Source organism: Malaclemys terrapin, chromosome 5, assembly GCF_027887155.1.
Source record: "Malaclemys terrapin pileata isolate rMalTer1 chromosome 5, rMalTer1.hap1, whole genome shotgun sequence".
Lineage (NCBI taxonomy): Eukaryota > Metazoa > Chordata > Testudines > Emydidae > Malaclemys > Malaclemys terrapin.
Window position 1 is genome coordinate 30269063 of NC_071509.1, and position 14684 is coordinate 30283746.

Consider the following 14684-nt stretch of genomic DNA (forward strand, 5'->3'; position numbering starts at 1 on the left):
CTGGTTCTGCTCTGGAGCCCCTTGCTGAGTACTTCAAGTGCACATAGGCAAGCTGTGTTGACTTTTGTCAAAAGGTAGCAAGGGCATAATGATCAGCCAGGCCAGAGGTTTCCTTGGTCCCTCTCACCATGCCTGGAGAGGAGCAGTGCAGCAGCTGAAGTCCTCTTGGCTTTGACAGAGAGGCTGCCAGCTGCACTCCATCACCACCCACCCTAGTTGTGATGGTACTTGTACGTGGAATATTTGATCAGCCATCCCAGCTTCAGGCTCTTAAGAAGAGATCAGCTGAGGCCAGAAAGGAGCTTATTGTGCTCTTCTGCCAGTCCTGGTTGCAGTTGCTTTACTGTGAGGAATATCTGATCAGCCACTCCTGACTCCCTTTGGGCGGTGGAGGGCTGTTGCGAAGCAGCTGAATCTCCTAGAAGACATTGTAGACAGTGATAGGGGGATGCAAAGTCCAAAACACTGTCCCTAATATCCTTTCCCCTTGAACTCAAATCACAAATCTCACTGGGCCTGACAAACATGAGTATTCCCCTGCAGCATTATGGGGAAGCAAAGTGGCCTTTTCACCTCTTCTGGTCATACCAGTATAACTAGAGGGCAAGCCACTCCTCCAGAAGAAAGCAGAGCACACCCCAAACCAACTGACCAGGAAGAGATTTGGTGGGCTTTCCTGCTCCCAATTCAAGCTTCTCCGTATGGCTTCTTCAGTGCCCAGTCTGAGCAAAATCTCCAGTTCAGAGTCAGACTAATTCACTTTGCAGGCTGCGGGTTATTTGGCATCTCAAGCGTCCTTGAACTCAAGACGAATTCCTTGGTGCTTCCTCTTCCTGCCTGAAGCTATTCCTCCTCCCAAAGAGAAGCTGCCAAGCACTTGATGTTGGCCATATCAAGTTGTTTAGGAAATCTAAGGCCCTCTTTGTGTTATGTCACTCAACATCAAAGGGGTAGAAGCCTGTATCAAGGTGGAACCTTTGGGCCATTTTGGAGGCCCTCAGAGTAAGGTCTGCCTTTTCCCTCTAATATCTGGGCTCATTTCCTAAGTCATGGCAGCTTCCTGGGCTGAAAATTCCTTATGAGGAAATGTGTAAAGCAGCCAATTGGTTTTCCCTGCATATGTTCACTGAGATCCATATACTGGTTCTGTGGACCTGAATTTGATGGTGAATAGGTAAGGCCCTACTTGAATTGTGGGATGATTGTCAAAAGAATGCGGCTAAGTTGCAGACAAGCCATGGAAAATTGCAGAAAAGTAATAATGGACCTTATTTGTGGCAATAAAGTCCATTATTATTATTATTATTATTATTATTTTCCGCTGTTGGCCACCCGGGGCTAAGAGTGGGGGCTCTCGCTGTTGGGCGCGTGGGGCTAACAGCGGGAACATGGTGCTGATAGCAGGGGCACCCACTGTCAGCCGTCCAGGGCTGAGAATAGGGGTTCCCGCTGTTGGCCACCTGGGGCTGAGAACTGGGGCTGACAGTGGGAACACAGGGCTGATAACAGGGGATCCCACTGTCAGCCGCCCTGGGCTGAGAGTGCGGGTTCCCGCTGTTGGCCGCCCGGGGCTGAGAGCTGGGGGCTGGGGATGACAACAGGAACATGGGGCTTGCATGTCAGAATAGTGGTGGAAGCCTAACATTGCGGAATCTGCAATATCATAAGTTAAGCCTTACAAATAGGAGAATTTTTCTTGCTGGCTGAAAATTTCCTTTTTTCAAGAATCCAGATCCACAGATTCAATCTATCCTATTGTATTCATATGTTTCTATTTAACTAGTTTGGCTGTGCCTATTTGCTCTGCACTGGGTTTATTAGTGTTCTTGAGTATTGTTTTCCTAGGCAATACTTATCATGTAACTTTTAGTCAAGAGTAATTGAAGTTATTGAGCAGGACATTCAGGTGAGTTTGCCATTGATGGACAGATCCGGTTCTGCCTTTTTTTTTTTTTTTTTTTTAACAGTGTAGTGTAAAAGATCTGTTGGTAGGTCTGTGGATCTGGATTCTTAAAGAAAGGATTTTTTTGATTAAACAAGACACATTTTTCTGTTCTAAAAACTCAGGTACAGGCACATTATGATTAGGTATAGACAAGTGGGTTATTGCCTTTCACATGACCATCTTTACAAGCTCTAATGCACACATCAGAATAGTCTTAAATATTTCACTCTTTTCTTTTCTTCATTTCAGGCAATGAAACCCATGCATGCCAACCAATATATTGTTGGATCCGGGGACCCTCAGGGACAGTATCAACTGGACATTGATATTTCTGGGTTAATATTCACTCATCATCCCTGTTTTAGCCGTGAACATGTTCTGGCAGCCAAACTGGCTCAGTTGTATGATCAATATCTAGCAAGAAGACAGCAAAACCTTACCAAACTCCTTACAGATAAGGTATTTTCATTGTATGCTCTAGCGTGTTGAGATACTCAGCAGCTAGCTTAAGGTTAAAACTGAATTTGAGTCTTCAAAATGTAGCAATGTAACTTCTAGCTTTGTGTCATGAATAATATATTTTGTTGAAAATAATCTTGTTTTTCTATAAAGTTTTACCCCCCCCCCCCAAATATTTGTTCTTTAACATCGGATCAAATGAATTTCAATTGAAAGCTGATTAAAATGTGTCCAACAGCATAGTGAAACATTACTCCATGTTCAGTGCAGACCTACCTGTTTAAGTTTATTTATTTAAAATAGGATCTCTAAAGGGATCTGAGATACAAGTCAGTATAATTGTTTTAATACAATAGAATTTACATGGCATCCTTTATACAGAGTATCAACAATGTTTTGCAGTGAATGGTAGATATGGCTTTACCGAGTTGTGTACAGTGTGACTCAGACAGGCAGAAAGGGAAAAACAGCATACAAAGATGGAGAAAGGTGAGTGAAGCTTAGTCTCAGTTCTAGGTGAAAAGGAATACAGTTATTATTTGTTTTCATTGTATTGACAAGAATTCCTTACCTTGACATTTTCAAGGAAAACAGTCATGTTTATAAATTCTTGGTTCCATTAAAATAAAATTCCAGTTTCCAGCTTTATATCTGTGCTAAATATTCTGATTTTATTTATATATTGTCACACTTAATATATTTATCACCAAAACCTGGTGGTGTAATAAATGAAGACATTGGGGTATGAGAAGTTATTCCAGGCATGAGAATGAGAAGATTTAAGATCAAGCATGAGAAATTTAAGGCACAGGATAATGATTTGAGAAAGTTACAATCAACTGAAAAGAAGAATTGCTTGTCCCATTCTTGTTTAGTACTATTATCAAACTGATGCTTACTGTAGTTTTACTTCTGTTTCACCCACTGTGAGATGATGATGTAGAGAGGAGGGGTTTAGATTTATTAGGAACTGGAGAAACTTTTGGGATAGGGGGAGCCTATAAAGGAAGGATGGGCTCCACCTAAACCAAAGTGGATCCAGACTGCTGGCATTCAACATTAAAAAGGTTGCAGAGCAGTTTTTAAACTAAGAGGTGGAGGAAAGACGATTACTGTAGAGGAGCACGTGGATCGGACAGAGACTTCTCTTAGAGGAGAGACTATTGATAGAGATTCTCTAGGTTTTAGTCAGGAAGAGAGGATGGGAGAGGATAAAGTATGAGCCAGATCAGATGAGAAGCATTCACATAAAAAAGAATCTGACACATCAGAAAAGGGCAGACAAATAAACAGTGAGAATTTTTTAAAGTGCTTGTACACAAATGCTAGAAGTCTAAATAGTAAGATGAGTGAACTAGAGTGCCTCGTGTTAAAGGAGGATATTGATATAATAGGAATCACAGAAACCTGGTGGAGTGAGGACAATCAATGGGACACAATCATTCCGGGGTACAAAATATATCGGAAGGACAGAACAGGATGTGGGGGTGGGAGGGGAGTGGCACTATATGGGTACATGTCACCCCAGGACGAAATGCAGAGACAACATTTCTCAATACTTTAAATGACTGCTTCTTGGAGCAGCTGGTACAGGAACCCACAAGGGGAGAGGCAATTCTTGATTTAGTCCTGAGTGGAACGCAGGAGCTGGTCCAAGAAGTAACTATAACAGGACCGCTTGGAAATAGTGAACATAATATAATAACATTTAACATTCCTGTGGTGGGACGAACACCTCAGCAGCCCAACACTGTGGCATTTAATTCAGAAAGGGGAATTATGCAAAAATGAGGAGGTTAGTTGAACAGAAATTAAAAGGTACAGTGACTAGAGCAGGGGTGGGTAAACTTTTTAGCTCGAGGGCCACATCAGGGTTGCACAACTGTATGGAGGGCCGGGTAGGGAAGGCTGTGCTTCCCCAAACAGCCTGGTCCCCGCCCCCTATCCACCCTCTCCCACTTCCCACCCGCTGACTGCCCCCCTCAGAACCTCCAACCCATCCAACCCACCCTCCTCCTTGTCCCCTGACCGCCCCCTCCCAGGAACCCCACCCCCTGCTCCCCGTCCCCTGACGGCCTGACCCCTATCCACACCCCCGCCCCCTGACAGCCCCCCCAGGACTCCCACTCCCAACCCTCCCTGTTCCCCATCCCCTGACCGCCCCTCCAGAACCTCCGCCCCATCCAACCACCCCCTCCTCCCTGACTGCCTCCCAGGACCCCCTGCTCTCTTACCTAACCCCCCCCGCTCTCCGCCCCCTTACCAGCAGCAGGAGCTTGCAGCCGCGACACCCGGCCAGAGCCAGCTGCGCTCCCCACGCTGCCCAGCGGGAGCGGCGGGCCAAAGCGCAACCCATGCGGTGGCGTGGCTGCGGGGACAACAAGGGAGGGGCCGGGGACTAGGCTCCCCGGCCGGGAGCTCGAGCCAGGCAGGACGGTCCCGCGGGCCGTAGTTTGCCCGCGTCCGGATTAGAGTGAAATCCCTGCAAGCTGCATGGACACATTTCAAAGACACTATTATAGAGGCCCAACTCAAATGTATACCCCAAATTGAAAAACACAGTAAAAGAACTAAAAAAGAGCCACCGTGGCTCAACAACCATGTAAAAGAAGTAGTGAGAGATAAAAAGGCATCTTTTAAATAGTGGAAGTCAAATCCTAGTGAGGTAAATAGAAAGGAGTATAAACACTGCCAAATTAAGTGTAAAAATGTAATAAGAAAAGCCAAAAAGGAGTTTGAAGAACAGCTAGCCAAAAACTCAAAAGGTAATAACAAAATGTTTTTTAAGTACATCAGAAGCAGGAAGCCTGCTAAACAATCAGTGGGGCCCCTGGACGATCAAGATACAAAAGGAGCGCTTAAAGACGATGAAGTAATTGCGGAGAAACTAAATGAATTCTTTGCTTCAGTCTTCACGGCTGAGGATGTTAGGGAGATTCCCAAACCTGAGTCGTCCTTTGTAGGTGACAAATCTGAAGAATTGTTACAGATTGAAGTGTCACTAGAGGAGATTTTGGAATTAATTGATAAACTTAACAGTAACAAGTCACCGGCACCAAATGGCATTCACCCAAGAGTTCTGAAAGAACTCAAATGTGAAATCGCAGAACTGTTAACATGGTTTGTAACCTGTCCTTTAAATCAGCTTCTGTACCCAATGACTGGAAGATAGATAATGTACACCAATATTTAAAAAGGGCTCTAGAGGTGATCCCGGCAATTACAGACTGGTAAGTCTAATGTCAGTACCGGGCAAATTAGTTTAAACAGTAGTAAAGAATAAAATTGTCAGACACATACCTTGTTTCCCCGAAAATAAGACATCCTCCGAAAATAAGGCCTACTTACAGTTTTGCCTCTCGTTGTAATATAAGGCATCCCCCCGATAATAAGACCTCCCCGATAATAAGGCATCCACCGATAATAAGGCATTTTTCATTTCTGAAAAATAAGACATCCCCTGAAAATAAGACCTAGCGCATCTTTGGGAGCAAAAATTAATATAAGACACTGTCTTATTTTCGGGGAAACAGGGTAGAAGAACATAAATTGTTGGGCAAAAGTCAACATGGTTTCTGTAAAGGGAAATCATGTCTTACTAATCTTTTAGAGTTCTTTGAAGGGGTCAACAAACACGTGGACAAGGGGGATCCAGTGGACATAGTGTACTTAGATTTCCAGAAAGCCTTTGACAAGGTCCCTCACCGAAGGCTCTTATGTAAATTAAATTGTCATGGGATAAAAGGGAAGATCCTTTCATGGATTGAGAACTGGTTTAAAGACAGGGAACAAAGGGTAGGAAAAAATGGTAAATTTTCAGAATGGAGAGGGGTAACTAGTGGTGTTTCCCATGGGTCAGTCCTAGGACCAATCCTATTCAACTTATTCATAAATGATCTGGAGAAAGGGGTAAACAGTGAGGTTGCAAAGTTTGCAGATGATACTAAACTGCTCAAGATAGTTAAGACCAAAGCAGACTGTGAAGAACTTCAAAAAGATCTCACAAAACTAAATGATTGGGCAACAAAATGGCAAATGAAATTTAATGTGGATAAATGTAAAGTAATGCACATTGGAAAAAATAACCCCAACTATACATACAATATGATGGGGGCTAATTTAGCTACAACTAATCAGGAAAGAGATCTTGGAGTCATCGTGGATAGTTCTCTGAAGACGTCCACGCAGTGTGCAGCAACGGTCAAAAAAGCAAACAGGATGTTAGGAATCATTAAAAGGGGGATAGAGAATAAGACGGAGAATATCTTATTGCCCTTATATAAATCCATGGTACGCCCACATCTTGAATACTGCGTACAGATGTGGTTTCCTCATCTGAAGAAAAAAGATATACTGGCATTAGAAAAGGTTCAGAGAAGGGCAACTAAAATGATTAGGGGTTTGGAACGGGTCCTATATGAGGAGAGATTAAAGAGGCTAAGACTTCGCAGCTTGGAAAAGAGGAAACTAAGGGGGGTATGATAGAGGTATGTAAAGTCATGAGTGGTGTGGAGAAAGTGAATAAGGAAAAGTTATTTACTTGTTCCCATAAGAACTAGGGGCCACCAAATGAAATTAATGGGCAGCAGGTTTAAAACAAATAAAAGGAAGTGCTTCTTCACACAGCGCACAGTCAACCTGTGGAACTCCTTGCCTGAGGAGGTTGTGAAGGCTAGGACTATAACAGGGTTTAAAAGAGAACTAGATAAATTCATGGAGGTTAAGTCCACTAATGGCTATTAGCCAGGGTGGGTAAGGAATGATGTCCCTTGCCTCTGTTTGTCATAGGGTGGAGATGGATGGCAGGAGAGAGATCACTTGATCATTACCTGTTAGGTTCACTCCCTCTGGGGCACCTGCCATTGGCCACTGTCGGTAGACAGGATACTGGGCTGGATGGACCTTTGATCTGACCCAGTATGGCCATTGTTATGTTCCTATTGTCAAGATTAGGGTGAAAGAAAACATCAGAAAGAATTATTTTATTTGAGAGGAAGAACAGTCTTGTAGTTAAGGCACTAGATAGGGACTCAGATTTAGTTCAGCCTGCCAAAACCTACCTGAGTGACATCAAGCAAGTCATTTAATCTCACTGTGCCTCAGATTCCTATCTGTAAAATATGGGTAACAATAATTCCCTATCCTCTCTGGATGTTGTGAAGAAAAATTAATGAATTTTTGTGAGGTGCTTAGATACCAGCACGATAGAGGGAAGGTAAATAGATATACTCAGCAGAAATGCAAAAGTATTTGGTTAGATTTGAATCCTGAACAGATTTTTCATAGTGTGTTTATTTACCACATTGATATATTTAGCCTTTTTTGCTATTTAAAGTTTGCATTGCTTTCAGTTGAGTAGTGATCATAGAACATTTTGTCCATCAAGGCGATGTACTGTAGACAAAATGTTTACAAGCAGCTAAGTGCTTGTTTCATTAGTCTATAAATAAGTAAAAGTGATCCTCTTCTATATTTGTTTGCAGTTCCATTGTCCTTGTTTCAAGTTCACTCCTGTCATGACTGTTGAACCATGAATACTAATCTATGAGGTTTCTGTAGTTTTTGGTTTCACTCATGAATCTCTGAAATCATCATTTGAGGAGATACAAAGTGGGTACAGAAACTAAATCCTTAATCTGTTTCCAATTACCTTGTTGGAGTAGCAGTTTCCTATCATACAGTGGCTAACTGGTTCATTTCAGGTTACATGGTATGCAGTACAGTTTCCTCCATAAATTCTGAAACCATCTATGAATTGTTGGTTTGTTTTTGCTTTTTGTTTAAGCTGCATGCTCTGAGGAATGCTGTACAGAGTAGTTTGGACAACAGTGGAACCAATGTCTCAAATCCTGTAGCACAACAGAGCGTAACTGAATATAAATTTGTAATCAGGTAGGTACAGATTCATTAGATCACTTTTTTTCAGAATTTTATGCCTTTTTTCTTTATTTCTGCATGTACAGAACTAAAACCAAGCCAAACTTGACACTTTATGGTAAAGTATTATGCATGTGAAGTAAACAGCCCAGGTTATGAATAAAGAAATGTGTGTACAAAATAAGATTGTGCAGTGTTTCACATTACGTTCCAAAAATCATTTTAATTTTATGATTTTTTTTCTGGTTGATGAATAACCAGAAATTTATATAGAGCACCAGACAGCCATATACATTTACTTGATTAATAAATGTATATGAAGTTTCAAAGTGATACAAATTTAATAGACATGATGTGTGCCCTTCTTCCCAGCATTCAATTGTCTTGTTGAAAATAGTAGTCCTGGAAACCCAAGCAATGAAATTATTATTCTGCTGCTTTTTCACTGTTAATTTTACTGTGTTCTTGTAAAAAATTAATAGCCACAAACAACAAGACACTACAGTTGTCAGCTAAACTACAACTATGCAGTATGGGGAATTCAGATTTCTCCACTTGGAGAATCTCAGTTATTAACAGCAAGGGTGAAATCTTGGCCCCATTGAAGTCAGTGGGAGTTTTACTCTAAGGATTTTTCTTCTTGGTAGGCCAAATACTAGAGAGCAATTTAATTACAAACATAATCAAGTCTGATTCCAGCCAACAGAGGCTGTTGTTACATGTAGTCAGTACATTACTTCCCTATGCGGTAAAGCTCATTGTCAAGCATATGAGGTTTCTAAGAGCCTAAACCCGAGTCAGAAACCAATTGGTATTAGATCATACAGGCCTCATAGACATAAGTTAAACTGCACTAAATTCTTGTAATGTTCACTCTAATTGCCTTTATGTGGTGAATTTGGTAAGGTGTGAGGGAAACATGCACCGATGTCACTAGTGCTTTGTTGAGAAAAAAGAAAACTTCAGTCTACAGGCCTGTCAATTTGGCATTTTTCATGTGGAGTCAAATAAGCTATCACTTTTCATGTGTACTAAACTATTTTTTTTTCCAAATTGTACACTTTTGTGGGGACTTGGGTTAATTTTAGATGTAATTGGTTTCAGTCTCCAATTTATTAATAATTAACAATAAAGCAAAATTTACATAATTTTTATTTAGCTTGTGATAATACAAAGTGAAATGGTAAATTTTCCTTCTGCTTGTTTAAAGAATGATTTTTAAAATGTGTTAGTGAAATTTGTGAATGTTTTATTGCTCCTAAAGGAACAACGTATTTCTGGAAAAAGTTTTGGAACATTTTTGGTTTTCTGACAGAATTGTCAACATCTGAGCAGTATCTGTCATCAGTTGGGAACAGCTGTTATTCCCTCCTGTTTGGCCTAATTGTGGCAAATTCAATTTTAATTCAATTCAAAAGGGGGATTTTATCTTACATAGTTGGAGTCATTGCTAACTAAAGGCCCCATTCAGCACTCCCTTCAGAACTCCTGGGCCTTAAGAATTTATATATATTTTTAGTTTTGAATCAGTGGCACTCTCTGCAGATGTAAGAGCCTGCCTGCATGGAGCTCATAGCAGGTTTGAAGCTTAGACCCTGATCTAGCATAGAGTGTACCCTTTTACCCACACAGAATCCTATTGAAGTCATTGGAGCTTCATTTGGGCACAGGGGTACACTTGCATGCAGTGAATGAATGGCAAGATTAATCCTTAGTGACTATTCTGCAGGTAGGAAAAAATGCCTGCTGACTATGAAAGGAAAACCTTAGACTATCAGCATGGTTGTGTAATCCCCAGGTCTAGTTTAGATGCTAAAGTAAAAGTCTCTTAAATTGTACTCCTTTAATTAAAATATTTAATGCTGTAGTTTTAATTACCTAATGCTTAGCTCACAATAAAAGATTCTTAAGATTTCTGAACCTACTGAATACATTAACAGAAGTAGAGAGAGTACCATGGTCACCATTAAATAGTTAACATTTGCCAACAGTACCATACTATTGTACCTGAGAGATTACAGTATTTCCCACTACTTATCATTAGGACTTAATGATGGTATCCTAAATATCAGAGTGTTGTTTAGTGTTGACTTTTTAATGGTGATCGCTATGCTTGTAGTTGGAGCTCAAATTACAGCTAGGAATCAGAAGAGTTCTGGGTAAAAAATGATTTCATACTGGGATGCTTACTCATTGTGAGACCTTGTGGAAAATCACTTGACCTCTGTCTCAGTCATCCTGGCTGTAAAACTGGATAAATTCAAGATCTCATCTGGTTTTCAGTGCCACATTTGACTTTATTTTCTATGAACAAATACATTACAGAAAAAGAAAATGCCTTTGGCCATGAAATCCAATTTGTATGTGTGTCTTCTGTGCAAAAACAAATGTGCATGAAGACATTTTTTTAAATGACTCTCTTCAGTCCCTATGCATTACTTTACATGACAGAGTCATTGCAAATACTGGTCCTTGATAACCACAGACATGAGATAAATTAACTGTTTCATAAACTCCAGTTTGTCCTGTGGATGCTTGTTCTTACTTAGAAACATGTTGTTTCTTTATATTAGTAAGTGATTGATGGTATCCTTCACTTCTGGATAGAAAAGAGGACTTCCTTTTTGATTTGAAAAGAGTATTGTGCCTTTCTGGCCCTAGGAAGCTAATTGATTGCTGAAATGCTCTCAGTTAAATTCTGAGAACCTTTCCATTTTGGTTGATGTCAGTGGACTCGTTGAGTATGCTTCGGTTAGTTTCTCATATGTTGCTGTCACTGCAGACCATATGAGATCAGAGGGCTATAAAGTGTAGTTTTTTGCTACAATAAGAGGTGTTTACATTATGCCGCAGGGCCACTCTGCTTTTAAGTGCTGAATCATATTTAGCTTTTACATATGCCCATGTCAAGAGAATAATGCAAAGACTCTGATTATATTAAAATTAAGCATATTTTTAAAGAATCATCTTTATAACTTAAACATTTTATTAAAGATATTATTGAAATGAAACTTAGGGTATATCAACACAGCAAAAAACCTGTGGCAGCGAGTCTCAGCGCCTGGGTCAACTGACTCAAGCTCTCAGAGCTCAAGCTATGTGGCTAAAAATAGCAATGTAGACATTTCCACTTGTTCATATTAACACATACATTAAAAACAATATATGTTACATAGGAAACTAGCACAAAGAAGTCCAAGAGATGGAGCAAAACAAATACAAAACAAACAACACTGTAACAAACAAACTGGAAAAAAACCGAGGAGTCCGGTGGCACCTTATAGACTAAAAGATTTATTTGGGCATAAGCTTTTGAGGGTAAAAACCCCCACTTCTTCAGATGCATTTCAGTGGCGTTTTTTTTACCCACAAAAGCTTATGCCCAAATAAATCTGTTAGTCTTTAAGGTGCCACCAGATTTCTCTTTGTTTTTTGTGGATACAGACTAACACAGCTACCCCTCTGATAAACTGGAAAGGAAGATACATTTTGGTTCTTGACTGGAAACATGCAATGGACTTCTGGCAAATTGAGAGGAATATCACTGGAGTGTGGCAAGCCACGATAGTCGTCAGTTCCAGTCCCAGTGATCTCATTTGCCATATTAGTAAATTGATGGGCCTCTTGTGTAAAACTTTGAATCATACTTGCCAATACAGGTTGTGGAGTGCAGTGTCTCGGAAGGTCTGTATTTAATCTCTATAAAAATTATTTAAAAGCAGAAGCAAAGTTAGTATAAGTAATGAATATAAGCTATTGAATATCCACATCTTAAATTAGAGGGTTTTTTAGTACCATATTATAGAATAATATCTTTTAGTTTATATCATTTAAAAAAAAAAGACAATTGTTACAGCCAGGACAGTGTTGACAAAAGATTATGTTCATCCTAAATAGTCATTTACATAGGAAATGTTTAGTCTGGTCTTCAAGAAGTACATGAGTGTATATGTAAGTGCTTAAGGAAAGGTAATACCAATACCATAATGCAATGGAAGACAGAAATGGTTCCAAGTCAAATATCCCTTCCAAGTCAAAAGAAGTTAATTTTGTTAGTGTTTCGAATGCTCCAGGGCCATGACTTGATTTAATTACTTCATAGCAGAAGTATAATTCTCCTGAGTTGCTGTTTACACACATTGACTTTAAAATGTTTTTAATAATGTATGGCTTTAATAAGCCTTTGTATAAGAGATGGAGAGCTCAAGATAATTAACTGTAATTAAAGTCACATTGTCCAGAATTCAGCAGAATAGAATACAGAGCTCTAAAGAAAGCCACATCCTGTCATCTTCAAGTTTGAGTTTGTTATACTATCTTGGATTGTAGTAAAGTCCATCAATTAGATTGAAAACTACAACATGTGGTTTTTCAGTATTATAAGTTCTCTCTGGATTGTTCCATCTAGTTATGCAAGTTTAAGTTTGTACGTATATATATTTATAGGCAAACCAGAAGACTTCGTGATGCTGAACAAGAAAAAGACCGAACGTTGCTGAAGACTATTATAAAAGTTTGGAAAGAAATGAAATCCCTGCGTGACTTTCAGAAGTTTACTAACACACCCATGAAACTCTATTTGAGAAAGTATGTTTTGATAACATTTTTGTTACTTCATGTGCTAGCAATGGGATTTTATTGCATGTTGCCATATTTGAGAGTTCACAAGTAACATGAAAAAGGCACAACGATAAGCTTTTAGTAGCAAGTTCTGGTATCCCCTTTTTTTTTTGAACAACAAGTAATTACAATAACTGAGAGAAATTACTAGAGGGTAATGTCCAAAGTCAGAATTGTTTAGTTCATTGTGTCTAGTTACTATCTGCTGTCAATTAGCATCTATCACAATTCTTAAAACTAACCTCATCCCTCACACCATTTTGCAGTCTTATAACTAAATACTAGATATAAATTGTTGTTCTTAGAATATCTCACACATTTTATGCACTCATGTAACTAGCTGTGTGTTCATTACAAATTAATTATAATGTGCAAGACAAAGGAAAAAGAATTGCTAATTACTGCTGACCATTAAAAATTATCTTAAGGAATAATTTTTATATTCCTTATTTATTATTATTACTATTATTTATTAGTATTATTGTGGCACCTAGGAGCCCTTGGCATGGCCGAGGACCCTATAAGGTTTGTTATTTTGTAATAAGAAGTTTATTAGGATTCCAAAGGCCTGCTTTGCGTTTAGAGCTTCAGATACTATGACAAAGATAACCTAGTAATACTGATGTATCCTATGTGCTGAAAATTGCTTGAAAACTTACCTGTACATGAAAGCATAGGTTAAATGTGAATGCATTTATCAACAGAATACATTTTTGTTATAATGAAAGGAGCCAACAGTAGTGTACAATATATTTGTAAATTATAATTAATTGTTTTGAAGGGAAGAGATTGACCAGAGATCAGATAAAAAAATCTATGAAGCAGAAATTCAGTCTGAAATAAATGAACTATTAGAAGAATACATGGAAGAGTATGAAAAGAAAATGGAAGAATACAAAACTGAGCTACAAGAGTGGAAATCTTGGAAAAAGGCACAGGTTTGTGTAAACAACACAGTCTATAAAATTGCATTATTGCCAAGTGTATTTTTAAGATATCTCTTGTTATGGTAGAAATAGCTTGAAGATCAGTATAGCCATCACAAATTGTTAAGTGTAATGGAGTTCAGTTGGGTAAATTATTTATATTTAGGATTGTTACTAAATTAACTTATGTTAAATAAATGGTATTTAAGTGCAATAGCTGTAGTGAAGTAGAACAAGTTAAACTTTCTCTAAGAAGTTTATTCTGTAGTGGTGATTGTTTTGTCTGATGTTGGTTTTCAAACTTCTTTGCTTACATTTCAGCACTGAAATGGTTTCATTAAATTAGATTAAACAGTTTTGCTGTATGCATGTTAAATTCAAGTCCCTGTGATTGTGAATGATTTTCCTTGTCACTTCAGGAGTTAAAATGAATATATTTCTCATAGTTAACAGTGAAACAATAAGATGTTTCTGTGAACTGGCAGTCAATACCAAATGTCCAGTTACATCAAATAACTATTTAAAACTAGAAAATGCAATGAACTAATGTACTAGTTTTTCACTTCTTCAGAGCTGTATTAATATTTGTCTTAGAATACAAATTAAGGGCTCAGTTGTTCCTTGAAGATACAGCTGTATGCAAGAGGAGGGGATTCCAAGGTACACAGAACCAACTGTGATCACCAGAGATGATTGTCTAGAGCAGCCACAATACTTTCCAGAGCTTCCTGGCAGTACAGACACAATATCGTCCTTTTAAAGAGTGCAATGTGTGCTTTTTGCAAGCCTGGGCAGCTCTTGTCCCAGAATGGGAAAGGTCATGGCCCTGCTCCCTCCACACTTCCTTTGGGAAGCAC

At 39.2% G+C, this 14684-nt stretch overlaps 1 protein-coding gene across 4 annotated transcripts in view; it reads left to right on the top strand.

Moving 5' to 3' along the window:
• The window catches only part of CC2D2A (coiled-coil and C2 domain containing 2A), a 220186-nt gene that overhangs the window by 140112 nt on the left and 65390 nt on the right, over window positions 1-14684 (top strand). For all 4 annotated transcript variants that reach the window (XM_054029653.1, XM_054029652.1, XM_054029654.1 and 1 more), the window contains 4 exons: window positions 2195-2404; window positions 8190-8296; window positions 12728-12868; window positions 13683-13839. In XM_054029653.1, coding sequence (XP_053885628.1) covers window positions 2195-2404; window positions 8190-8296; window positions 12728-12868; window positions 13683-13839 — 615 coding nt within the window. The remainder of the gene's footprint in view (window positions 1-2194; window positions 2405-8189; window positions 8297-12727; window positions 12869-13682; window positions 13840-14684) is intronic.